Source organism: Magnolia sinica, chromosome 14 (assembly GCF_029962835.1).
Source record: "Magnolia sinica isolate HGM2019 chromosome 14, MsV1, whole genome shotgun sequence".
NCBI lineage: Eukaryota > Viridiplantae > Streptophyta > Magnoliopsida > Magnoliales > Magnoliaceae > Magnolia > Magnolia sinica.
Genome location: NC_080586.1, coordinates 3,532,609 through 3,546,605, shown reverse-complemented (window position 1 = coordinate 3,546,605; position 13,997 = coordinate 3,532,609). Strand labels below are relative to the sequence as shown.

Genomic DNA, 13,997 nt, shown 5'->3' with positions numbered 1-13,997 from the left:
CACAAACATTCACCTCAACTATTTTCCTGTATGTATTATCAAACAACGGCCAACCAAAACACCACATGTAGAGAAATCTTAACTATTCAATTGGCGGCCAGCTAATAGACGGTTATGAAAGAATTACAGTAATGGTTCAAATCCAACCAAGAAAAAGCAGAATTTTCTATAGCTGAATCTTCCAGTCAGGATATTTTTGGTGCATGGACCATCCATGGTGGGGTCAACCACATCAATAGTTTGGATTGTGAACCAAGGGCCCCACTAGCATAAAATGGCAACCAGAGCAAAACTTATAGACTCCCGGCAGATCATTGTAAAAGACCTCATTTCCAAACTGCAGTAATTCTTCATAACATAAACAAAAAAGCTCCTGACTGTGATTTCTAAAAATTGTAATTTGTAAATACTGCCACAATGAAAAGAGACCAGTGAACAATATAACGAAAAAAGCATGGATTTTCTGTTAAGAGTTAGCCATTTAAGCCTATTTTCTTAATGATTATATAATAACACTTACAAGGGAAATTAACTTACTATACCATATACAATTTCCTCCTTTACCATATCAGTCAAAACCCTTCTACCAGAATCTATGGCAAATATGTCAGACATACTTTACAGGTAAAAATTAAATCTGGTGACATTGCTGCCAGGCCCGGTTCCCGATATGAGATTAGTGTAAGGAGACCGTCACAATTTAGTCAGTCAGGCATACCTAGATTCTCATCTGCTTTATGTTCTTCCAAAGTTCGAATTTTTATTGATCCTTTTGCTTCACCATCCATCATCTGTAGAAAGAGAATAGTTATAAAGAGTGAGTAGGTTGTTGATAAATACAACACCATTGAGATACTAAGGCCCTGTTTGGTAATGCCTAAAAAAGAGTTCAACTCATTTAGTTAACAGTAATTATTGTATTGGAGATCTCTCTAAAACATAATCACCATTAACATGAACTCACTATGTATTAGAGATTGAGATCTCCAATACATAGTTACTGTCAGCGAAAATGAGATTGACTCTTCTTTAGGCGTCTGCCAAACAGTGCCTAAGTGTTCAAATTGGCATGGAATTGAACATGACAGGAATGAGACGAACAATCATACAGGTATAAGCAAATCCTGAGTTGGCTAGATAGCAACTAGACAAGTGGTAATGCAATTTGCACAAGGAGATGTTGAAAATCTGATTCACCTACAAGTGCTAACATAGCACAATCATGTGAGATCTTATCCATTCATCAGGTGGGTCCCACCATGAACATGCCCTGGCCCAAAAATTAGGTTCAGACTACTAGACAGCGTGGTCACACGAGTGAGAAAATGGAGAGTTTGATAAAAGATGACAAACGGTTTATGTTCACTGTACATTTGAGCCACCTATTGAATGGACTGGCTAGACTTTGGGACAAGGCATGTTCAAGGTGTCATCCATCAGATGAGTAGTCCACACCCCTCAGGCGAATGCCGTGTGGACATGTGCTCCATGAATCACCAATTCAATCTCTCCTCATGTGAATCACCTCAGCATGTCTCTAACAAACCATGATGCTTCAGAGTAAGCATGCGCCATTGTCCCTCCAACAGTAGAAAACTAGGGAAGGTGAAGAATCACCTCTAATTTCTGAAAATTTGTCACAAGTCTGTTATATTGGTCACGCGCTTCTTGGGAACGGACCATCGACCTAACTCTTGATAAGGCTTTTTCTACACCAGCCTCTTTCTGTTTCCGTCCAATACGCAGGAACTCGTATTCATCGATTTTCCCACTATTTGGATCTGCATCTCCAATTGCCTTGTCAGCCCGAAAGCCCCGAAGTCCAGTTCCTTTCCGCCTCCAACGCAATATAGCTTTTTCAACAATGCCAACAGACCAGACAACCTTTTTGTACTGCTTACGAACTTGATGCCCCCTTACATGTGCCTGAAATTGAACAGGTCACCACAATGAGTGAAATAACAGAACATTGCTTTTCATTTCAGGCAAGAGTTTAAGATAGATTTGAAAGCTGCTGAACACTAAGAAAGACCTCTTCTAACAAATTTTTAGAACAGCATTGCCAATGCAAAGTTGGTCATTCTTCAAAACATTGAATTCCATAAATGGTTAGTAAAGAAACAATATTGGGATTTCCTAGTATATGACTATTGATAACAACTGCATTGGCTTGTAAAGACATCAACCAATACTTGCAGTTCAAATTAATCACCATGTAACATTAGAAACAGCAAATCTACTCAGATAATTTGTTCCTGAAATATATATATATATATATATATATAAAGTTTTACTGCTATTGTTGTCATTACTCAATAAAAACAGAAAGATACAAAAAGGTGAACTGCATGCAGGACTTCAAAATTTTAATTAAAAAGAAACAATCCCAACGACAGAGATGAGCCAACAGTATCTGAAGTCTATCAGTTATATATTATCAAAACACCAAATTCAGAAGCCTACCTGAATTTTCACAATTCGGCTGCGTATCTTTAGAAATTCCTTTCGTCCCTTCCAACCACGATATTTTTGTTGGATTCTGACGGCTGCAGCATTTAAAGAATCACTGAAGTGACCCACCTTTTTGGCCCTGTTGTTCATAGAGGCAAGTACAACTAGCTCACTTGAAATCTCGGAATTTTCATCACTACACTTGGCTAGCTGTCTCTGGCGGAATGAATGAACACGGAAGGCAGATTGAATTCGAGCAGCTGCTAGAGCAGAATTCCTTACAGCAGCAAGGGGCCCTTTCAGAGAGAGACTATCCTTGTCTCCATCTAGAGGAACAATGCTTTGCTCCTGGACAATCTCAATGGCCTTCTCTGCAGCAAGAGTTGCAGAAACACCATCTGCAATACTCTCATTAAGCCTTAAAGAAGAATTGTGACTTGTCAAATCTGCTTCAGCCAAATATCCAGCAATCCCTTTATGGCCTCTGCTTGATGCCAAATCAGCAGCTGTCCGTGCTTCTGGGAATGATGATGTCGGATCCTCCACTGCACCCGGGGCTGCACCCAATCTAACAAGTGAAATAACCGTTTCCTCTCTGACCAATGGATAGTTATAACACAGTTAGCACGGTGAACGTCCGTGAAAACAAGAAAATAATCTTATAATCAAGGTGCATGTTCACATTTTATTCATTTTCAGTTACTGATAACAAGAGATACCATCAAAGAAAAGTATGTTCTAACTTCTACATGAAGCTGAATTCATATAGAATGACTATCAAACACTATGAAGATAGTGTACTAACCTGCCAAAATATGCGGCCCAATGAAGCCCTGTCCTGCCACGTGCATCTCTGAAACTGGGGCTGACACCAGCAGCAACTACGGGACCCATTGCCCAATCATACCCAAGAGCAGCTGCCAAGTGTATAACTCCTTGACCATCATCATCCAAAATGTTTGGTCCTTTGCCCCCTTCATGAACTTTGCAAACTAGCCATTCATACAATCTGTTCTTCAGCAATTTCTGGATCAATGCCTCTCTAGGATTTTCAACATTGCCTCCCAAGGCCTTGGAAGCCTTTTCAACCATGCCCCACTCAGTGACATCATCACCTCTCATTGACAATATATCCCTGTTTAGGATGCATTTCTCACATTTCTCCATGGAGCAATCCAGCCATTTCTTGTCTACTCCAAGGGATAACATCTTTGCAAGGCGTATTTGAAGACATATTTCATCTTGAAGTTCATTTTTAACAGCTACAGAGGATGTAGTCCCTGATGGATTTTCACGATATTCAAACTCCCGAACCTCACTGCAGGCCAACCTATTACTGCAGGTGATATAAAATGGAACCCGTCCAGGAGCGTGTGCAGGAGCTTGACATCGAAGGGCATTATTAGTCAAAACTTCCACAGAAACCTCAATTTCCCCAAACATACAGCACCACTTAGTGCTACTAGGATGCCCCCTACCTCCCAAAAAGGTACCTGAGATCAAAACCTGGTAAACACAGTCATTAGGATTTCAGAAGTGGGATTAAAAATAGGCTAGAACATCTGAATTCATCAATGATTTGAGGCATTGGGCATGTGTGCCTGTGGCACTTTTGAAAAGGGGGCTTGCATGGAAATGTTTCGCACAAAATGCATACCTTTGTTTCAACCCCTCTAAAAGACCAATCAGGAGAGAAATCGACAATGCTAAACAGTTGTTCTTGAGAAAGGAAAGGACCGAGTGAATCAACATCCAACTGCATATGACGTGACAAGCTGGAAACTTCCTTTTCATCATTCTGAGTATCGATTGAATTCCAGTAGTTGCAAGAGTCTGAAGCCATCAGTGAATCATCACAGTCCTTCCCAATTTCCTTACTCATCCATCTCCCAAAGCTGTCAAGTTTTTTCAGGGCCACTCCATCATTGCATAAACCGCTTTCTGGAGCATTCTTTAAACTCTGGTGACCCTCAGCTTCAAATCCAAGGGATCTGTCACTAGCAGTGATATTTGCACTAGATCCAACCTTATTTTCACATTGAGGATTTGAGTGGAAATCAGGCTTATGCCGCACCGTATTAATATAATTCATATCATTCTCTGTGTGATTGTCACTGGCAAAATCTACATGCTCAGCATTCTCCTCTTTCGCATGCACCTGCAGGATATGAGCTAAATCCTGAGAGCTTGATAACAGAACAAATACGGGGACAAAAAAAAAAAACACCATGCTAAGCATGTATCTACATCCTACCACCCCTATGCATATATCGTGTGCATTTGATGTACTGGGGCAATCAGTTATGTATTATCAGCCATCAAGTAACCGTATTGTGTGTTATATATGTACAGAAATATCGTATACGAATTTACCTACATCCTCACATCCATGCATATTCTTGTGCTGTGATATTCATATAACGATGCATCCATTATATATATGTTTCAATAAATGGCCAGCCATTCAATTTTATTTATTTATTTATTTATTTTGAGGAGTCACGAAATATATATTAGAAAAGAGAAAGGAATACAAAAAAAGGAGGAGAGAGTTCGCCGAGAAGGCGGACTCTACTAGACTCCAAGGAAAAGAAAATCACATTCCTTAAGACCCACCACATAAACAGCCCATTCTATCATCAACCACTTTCAGGAATGGTTCACTGCAATGACTTCCATCCGGTCTTTCAGGTATGGTTCACTGCAATGAAAACCTTGTAAACACTGGAACTAAAACATCCTTGATTTTTTGGTACATTCCATCCATTGTTGTATGTTCCCAAAAGAGTACGCCCTAATATTTTTTGCACCACTTCAGGAAAACAGATATAGAAATGAACAAGAAAAAGACAAATGCCCCTAATAACTTCAGCCAGGGAACCAGAAATTCCCCCAAATACAAACTAAAAGAAAAGAGCAAAGTTAATCAAATGGGATGACCTGAATCAACTGACACTGACCCCTGCATATAGAGTAGAAATAAAAACATGATTCTTTTAGCAGAAACTCTTTTGGAAATGGCTAAAACAAGAACACAGTAACTGTGATAGATTTCAAGAAACAAGAAAAACAAAGTTTGACTGTATGAATCCCCAAACTAGCATTGTGCAGACAACCACCAAAGTACAGGCTGTCCAGATCATCTAATCCAGTTGAATTAGGCCTGAGGGATCACATTCTCAACTCTTATTTTACAGGGATTTATTTTTTTTAAGCAAGTGAATTTTATTGAAATAAAATTTTGCAGGGACTAAACCCAATCAGGATAAAACCCCTAAGATAAACCCAATTTTCCAGCTAAAATACCTTTTAAAACCATCTTAGAAGCATTGAGGGGTGTGGGATCCAGCAGTACCAAGCCTGGGGCCCCACCCCCTTTTATTTTTATTTTTATTTAGGCAGCATAGGTGCAGAAATCGAACTTCTGCCTCCTGCATTTTCATTTTTCAAGTCCTCAGATCCATGAAAAATTAATTTCCATGGACATGGAAACCCTGTTTTTCAAGCTTTCTGCTTTTAACCTACATAAGGTTTTTATTCCCTATTAAACCCTTCAATGAAATCATGTGGCAGCCCTTCTAGATATACCCCTTTTCACCAAATTTACCCAAAAAGCCAATCAGACCGTGTGCCTAACACCTTTGCTCCCCACAACCAATGCCCTTGCCCGGACTTCTGGATTTGAAACCGTTTTAGTAGAGACAAAACATCAAAATCCAAATCATTCCATGTGAAAGCTTGATTCCATGGCCTAAAAGCCATCCGTGGAATCCAAAAATGGGCCAGTTGCAACTCTGCAATATTACGCCAACAATTTTCCAGCAAGTTCGCCAATCCGTTTCACACATAGGCATGAATCCTTAACTTTCCTTCTATTATTGAAGTTGTTTATAGCCATGAAATTGATTAAATTTGAGATTGTTGATGCAGTTATCTACAAAATATCCGTGCAAATCTTCTTTGTAGATCCACCCATAACAAGATGCAGATTTTATTGCTTTTGAAAGAAACTAACTTGAGGAGGAACCTCAAAGGTTGGTTACAAGCCTACAAGTAAATCTGGAAGGCAGCACATGATTATTAAATCTAAACAAAGAAGTGTCCCCTCAGAATTGCATATCTGCAGAAATGGATGGGTCATTATGGGCATTCAGTAAGAACCAAGACCTTAATGTATAAGTAATGATGTACATTCTTCTTCTTCTTCTTCTTCCTCTTCTTCTTTTTTCGAAGGATAATTGGGAGTTACCAATAGCAAGAATAGGATGCAAACAGCTAATTACCTGAACAGCATCCCCAATTAATGTTCGCGAATAAGGATCCAGTGAAGAGTCTGTCAGTTTTCTAGCTATAAAATCAGCACCATAAGGTTGGTCAAACGAAATCTTCTCCTCGTGCATGCTAGCTATGTTTCTGTTAGATTTGAGACTCTCAGACCATGTAGATGAGAAAACATCATGATTGAAACTAGTTCCGCCAAATAATGCTGCACCAAGTTGTTTCCGGGATGACTCGGAAAAACCTGGAACACATCAAAGATAAGGCCTGGTAAAATCTTCTAAACATTAATGTGCACAGAAAGATACTGCTTTGTGTATATCTTGGAAAACGATTTCTTCATCAGTGAAAAACCTTACTATGCAATTTCATTATAGAGAAATTTGACACTATAACAGGGATGAATTCATAGAATACTACCAGATTCTTGTGAGGCTCCGTAACTGGTCTGATAGCCTTCATTTGCTACAAGGCTTGGAGGGGCTACTTGGTTGACATTAAAAGGATCATGCAATCTGTTATTCATCCCAGCAGCAGCTGCCAATCCCCTTGCATAAGCATGAGATGCGGTACCTCTAGATTCCAATGTATTTTTATTGATTGAATTATTAACATGTGAAGAAGCAATCTGAAATCCAGAACAAGAGACAGGCCCAGAGAGAGAAGAAACTCCATAATCATCGCCAGAATCCACATCTTCGAGTTCAGAAGATCGTGCCTGTCCATTCCAGTTGGCTGTACTTGGGCTTGATGCATATGATGGCTGAGCTGCAAGAGCAGGAGAGTGCGCCTGTGCAGAACAAGGTACTGAACAAGTTTGAGAACCTCCAGCGTAATTCAATGTTCCTGGATCTGTATTTAACAAACGGGAGAAGCCAGATCTGTTTCCCTGGAAATTAAGTAGTCAGTCTATACTACATAGCATGTGCTATATAGAATGTGAAGTCAGACCACAGCAATGGAGAAAATAAAAATAAATCAGACTTTCAAGAACTTTGTTTTTTTTGTTTTTTTGTTTTTTTTTTTGAAAGATGATGATTTTATTGGGCCGAAGCCAAAAAAAAAAGAAGAAAGAACGAAAGAAAGAAAGGCGACACAAAAACAACAGAAACAAAAACCCAAAACAGGAAAACAAAAGAATCAGAAAAACACAAACAGAAAAAACAAAACAGCCCCTATGAAAAACTCAAGAGGACCACTCTATGAAATTCTGTGATACAATGGAAAGCCCAGAGGACGAGCCCCTCTTATTGTTGAAGCATCGATTGTTTGTCAAATACAACAAAGTAAAATAACCTAAGTCTTTCAGTACACCAGCAGTTGATAATGTATAACTACAAGGAAACATGAATGTGGAAAAAAAATGAAGCACATGAAATTTTTCAAGGCAAATAATTTTATTAAAGAAAAACTCAAAAAAAAAATAAAAATAAAAATAAAAAATACAGCACACATACAAAGGTAGAAAAGTGGGGGGACTTAAAGAGTCACTGCCCCTCTTGGGCGGAGACATCTGTCCTCATACATCCGTTTATTTCTTCCATGCTACAGGAGGCCTTAAACAGGGAAACCCCAAATGCCCAAAAAATAATGATTCTCCCTTTTACTATCTATAACACTGTCTCCGCAGATTCCAACCTATTATTGAACGTTCTATTGTTCCATTCTCTCCATAAATACCATAATGCCCCAAGAATAGCCAAACACCACAACCATTTTTCTCTTACCATATACCTCCAAGCAAAGAACCAGGAGAATACTGACTGTGGCATAGTACATATGACTCCAAAGAGATTTAAGATCCTTCTGAATATGATGGAAGAGAACTTTGCAGTAGATGAGAAGATGATTAATGAATTCCTCCACCTTCTTGCAAAGTATGCACACATTTGCGTTTATCATTCTTCTTTTCTGATGTTGGTTACTGGCAAGAATTTTTCCTATTGTTGTCAGCCATCCAAAAGCAGTAACTCCTGGCAGTCCTAATTGCCAAATGAGTGTCATTGGATTGGGCGAGACATCTCTTACAGCATACTTGATCACCCTGTAGAAAGGTTTGACCAATATGGATACGTTCTTTTTTCGAGTATAAGCATGTTCGAACAAGTTGTTAATTATCATTTATCAAAGCCAATCCGCATAAAAAGTCATAAACCAAATCAAATAATTATCATGTCGACAACTTTCTAAGCAAACCACTTTAATTAATAATGTCTAATTGAAACCACTAGTCACAACTCACAAGTATGAAAAGCAAAAAAAATAAAATCCCACAGGTTAAAGAGTATTAAGTAAAATGCAAATGTCATCTATACAAAGAGGGGTTTTCAAAAACCCTCTTTCAAAACCCTTCTTCTTTTAAGTTTAGTTTTAAAGGTTTTTAGCGTGTGAGTTTTACACCAACTTTAACAAACGATCACCACCATTGTAAGTAAAAGTAAACAAAGAAAGGTTTGGTTTTAACTTTACATTTTAAGTATTTTCATGATGTGAGTTTTACACCATTTTTAGCCCAAAAAAAAAAAAAAAAAAAACTACTAAAAAAATACGTTTTAGTATATGCTACAAATGCTACAAGCTACATAGTTGTCATGTATGCTACAGGGGATTTATGCTATTTAGCTACGCGACATAGTGCTGGCTACACTACGCTACATAGCGTTATGCTACAAGCCTTATGTGAAACACTGCCTAGCGGGAGGGCATCGGAATGTTATAGATTGCCCAAAATGTCCGTCAGATGTCAGAAAGAAGACAAGAGAAGCGTTGAAAAAAGTGTAAAGATTAAAGATAATCACGTTGCACAAGAGAAGGAGATTAGGGGCGAGTTAGGGTCTCCAACATGGAGTCGAGAGGATGTAGTGGATTTGGATGAGGGTGATCTTGATCTTAGACGCACCTATCAAGAGTCTTTATGGGATAAGTGGGACAAGCAATGGAAGGCGAGTAAGCCCACTTTTGAGGGGTCTACGCAGGAGCGTGGGGGGATAGTAAGAGGGGAGGGATATGGGAACTGGGCCGCAACGGTAACATGCAGGTACCAGATATACCTTAAGATTCGAGAATGTACAAAGAAGTGAGAAAAACACAGAAGAAATCGAAGGAAATGTTTAGTGAAGAGGATGTGAGGAAGAATGTGGGAAGGTTTATTGCAATTTTTTATTATTCATGATTACATCCTCGCGAATGCAACAGCGAGGCTGTACTTCAGGAATATGATAATTGAAGTGCAGTGTGGGGATGAGGGTGTGGTACCACCCACGCCATGTGAGATCAAAGGGAAAGACTTAAATGAAGAGTACGCCGATATGCAACTTTATGTGGAGGAGTTTCGTCCATCGTGGGAGATGTACGGCAACATTGTGATTTGTAGTGGGTGGACTAGACCGATGAGGACGTCAACCATAAATTTTATGATCTACCGTAGGGGACGGACGGTGTTCTTAAATTCCACAGATGTCAGTAATAACATGAAAAAAAACTTAGATCACATCTACAAGTTGATGAGTGATATTATGGGAGATGTTGGGAGGAAGAACGTCGTGCAGCTCATTATAGACAATATGAGCGTATTTGTAAGGGGGGAAAGGAGTTAATGAAGTACCACTTATATTGGACCCCATGCGTAGTCCATTGCATAGATCTCATGCTGGAGCTGATAGGAGATGGGCATTCAATGAAGGTTGTGATTAATGATCCACGACCAATCACAAATTTCATCTACACCCACACATGGTTACCATCCGAGATACGAGGGAGTTGTGGTGGGGATATATTACGGCCCGGGGCAACGCGGTTCGCCACAAATTACATCGCCCTAAATAGCCTCTTAAAACACAGGCAAGGGTTTCAAGAGCTTTTCAACTTTAAGGAGTATGCAAATTGGAATAATGGTAAGAGACTAGTTCTAAGGATTGAAGAGCTTGTATTGAGCAATGCTTTTTAGGACCGCGTGCTGATAGAACTCATGCTGGAGTTGATAGGAGATAGGCATTCAATGAAGGTTGTGATTAATGATCCACGACCAATCACAAATTTCATCTACACCCACACATGGTTACCATCCGAGATACGAGGGAGGTGTGGTGGGGATATATTACGGCCCAGGGCAACACAGTTCGCCACAAATTACATCACCCTAAATAGCCTCTTAAAACACAGGCAAGGGTTTCAAGAGCTTTTCAACTTTAAGGAGTATGCAAATTGGAATAATGGTAAGAGACTAGTTCTAAGGATTGAAGAGCTTGTATTGAGCAACGCTTTTTAGGACCGCGTGCGCACTATGGTGGGGATTTTGGAGCCCATATGTGTAGTGCAAGGTCAGTGGATCATGAGACATATCTGTCAATGGGATCATTGTTTGCATCCATGCAGTTAATGAAAGACGTCATCAAGGCTAAAGCTCCCAATGCATATACATAGGTGCATGCAATAATCAATTACCGCTGGGAAATTAACCTTTTACACCTACTTCATCAGGTTGGTAAGTACTTACATTATTTATATTTAATTTTACATATGGTTCAATACTTTCTAGTTCTTTGCATAGCATGTATGGCTCTTCTCTTATATTGATATGTGAATATTTGCACCGTGTTGGGTTTCAGCATACTTCATGAATCCTAAATACTACTATAACCGTAATTACCTGAAGACGAGCTTGAAGATGGTTGTGCATGAGGCATATAACAAGCGATTTCCCAACTGTCCAGGGAAAGGCAACTTTGGCAATGAGGTAAGCATGTTCCGCAATTACCTCTTCTCTAACTTCATCAAAACCTTTATACTCACATACTAAATGCCACCAACAGATTATTCAATTCCGCAATGCAGCTGGAATGTTTGGATGCGACGTCACGTGATTAGCGAGAATGAAGATGATGAAATATGAGTTGTTGCATTAGTTACCTCTCACAACTTACTGTTAGTTTTCATATTTTAATAGTATGTGTAGCTGAAAAATGATCTATTTCACAGGGCAAAGTGTAGCCAAGTATGGGAGCGACTACGAGACTTTACAGTGACTGGTTGTCCGTGTGCTTGTAAAGACAGTGTCCTCAACCTGTAAAAGAATTGGAGCACCTCTCTTATTCACACAAACAAGTGCAACAGATTGGGTTACGGGAGGCTTCAAAAGCTAGTGTACTACCACCAAGCTATCCCGTATCGGTATTGCTTAGCGTAACGGTACCCTCCGATACCAATACGGATACGGGGGTGTAACGGCGATACGAGGGCGTAACGGCCCGTAACGGTGCATTTTTTATTTTATTTTTTTGCCCAAAAAAAAATATATGGATTAAACCCGGAATATTCTAAGCATTCCAAATATGCATTCATTTATAAATTGGAACATGTTTATGTTGGTGTAACGGTCCACTCTTTGGTGAGAAGTTTTATCGGACTGTCTGATGAATTTATGAACCAAATAACCTGAATTTGACTACAAAATTCATATATTTAATTTTCTAAATATCTAATTTATATACTTAACAATTTGATATCATTTCTCCCAATAGTTCTTCAAAAAAATAAAATTAAATTCAGGTAGATGGCATTGCCAATTTGGGGCTGACTTAGAGGACCAATCCATGCCCCAAATCAACCTCAAATTCATGCAATTTATTGTCATTATCCCACTTATGAATTGGTCGACATTTATTGGATAGTGAATCATGAAAAAAATCAAAATGCCCTATTTTAAAAAATAAGTGTCCACAAATTAAGAATTAAAACTATTCAAACAATTTGATTTTGGTATTCTGAGTTAGCAATTACAGTTCATAATTTAATTGGTAAATTTTAAGTTAATACATGTCTCGTGTACAATTTTTTACGAGCTTGAATTAGGCGGGACTCGAGTTGTGAAGTGTAGCACACGAGTGTCAAAGTTTCTTGGGCCCCACCCGTGATGAATGTGTTATATCCACACCGTCCATCCATTTTGCCAAATAATTTTAGGGCATGAGCCCAAAAATGAGGTAGATCCAAAGCTCAGGTGGACCGCACCATAAGAAACAACAATAATTAAATGTCCACCATTAAAAATTTATTGGGGGCTATAAAAGTTTTAGATCAAGCTGAAATGTGTGTTTTCCCTTCATCCACGTCAGTGTGACCCAATTAACAAGTTAGATAGAAAATAAACATTACAATGGGCCCTAAGAAATTTTTAATGGTGAGCATTCTATAACCACTGTTTCCTATGGTGTGGTCCACCTAAGATTTGGATCTTACTAATTTTTTGGATCATGACCTAAAATGATGTGGCAAAATGGATGGACGGCATGGATAAAATACATACATCATGGTGGGGCCCATGCGGCACATGGACCTTTTATTAACTCATGTGTGTTGCGTAACTCGTACACAGTCCGATTCCTTTGGAAGCAGATTGGCTGGTGTACCTCACACCAGCTATATAGTTGCTATATTGACGTCAGCAAGTCATGTGGGTCTGATCATGAGGTATATGTTATATCGAAACCATCCATTCATGACGAGCTCGTCTTAAGGCTTGACACGAAAAATAATACAAATCTAATTATCAAGTGGACCACACTGCAAAAAGCAGTGGGGGATTGAACGTCTACCATTGAAACCCTTTTTGGGATCACAAAAGTTTTGGATCAATATAAAATTTGTTTTTCCCCTTCATTCAGGTCTTTTTGACCTTATGAACAGATTGGATGGAAAATAAACATTATGGTGGGCCCTACGAATTGTTTAACGGTGAAAATCATTATCTTCGCTGCTATTTTTGGTGTGGTCTAGACAACCTTTGGATATGATTCATTTTTTTGGTAATACTCGCAAATGATCTCTAAAAATAGATGAACGGTGTAGATATAATAAATACATCACTGTGGAGCCCATGTAACTTTGATCTACTTTGAACCGTTCATACAACTTGGAGCTCGAGGAGTGTAAGCGCTCGTCTTAGCATGACACGTACCTACAGCAGCTATATAGTTGGTGTGTGGTACACCAACCAATCCGCTTCCGATTTCTTTTTCCGATACCAAATGAAAAAGAAGAGAGAGAGAGAGAGAGAGAGAGAGAAAGAGAGAGAGAGAGAGAGAGAGAGAGAGAGAGAGAGAGAAGAAGAAGAAGAAGAAGGCCCGCAGCAGGGCCGCAGCCGTAGCAGTCCGAGAAGAAGAAGAAGAAGAAGAAGAAAAGAAAGGAAAGAAAGAAAAAAAAAAGTTTTTTATTTCCTATTTTCTTTAGGCCCGTAACGGCCGTTATGGTCACAGAATCGGGGGAGTGCC

General features: G+C 39.2%; 1 protein-coding gene across 4 annotated transcripts in view; it reads right to left on the bottom strand.

The window, feature by feature from the left end:
- Window positions 1–441: 441 nt before the first annotated feature.
- Window positions 442–13,997, bottom strand: part of LOC131225684 (calmodulin-binding transcription activator 1-like) — a 38,818-nt gene continuing 25,262 nt past the window's right edge. For 3 of the 4 annotated variants that reach the window (XM_058221259.1, XM_058221258.1, XM_058221260.1), the window contains 7 exons: window positions 7,150–7,618; window positions 6,735–6,973; window positions 4,109–4,609; window positions 3,257–3,957; window positions 2,464–3,046; window positions 1,618–1,926; window positions 442–791 (listed from right to left, as the gene is read on the bottom strand). In XM_058221259.1, coding sequence (XP_058077242.1) covers window positions 705–791; window positions 1,618–1,926; window positions 2,464–3,046; window positions 3,257–3,957; window positions 4,109–4,609; window positions 6,735–6,973; window positions 7,150–7,618 — 2,889 coding nt within the window. In that variant the 3' untranslated portion in view covers window positions 442–704. Of the gene's footprint in view, window positions 792–1,617; window positions 1,927–2,463; window positions 3,047–3,256; window positions 3,958–4,108; window positions 4,610–6,734; window positions 6,974–7,149; window positions 7,619–8,456; window positions 8,755–13,997 lie in introns of those variants that run through there. The other variant, XM_058221261.1, reaches the window with a different exon arrangement.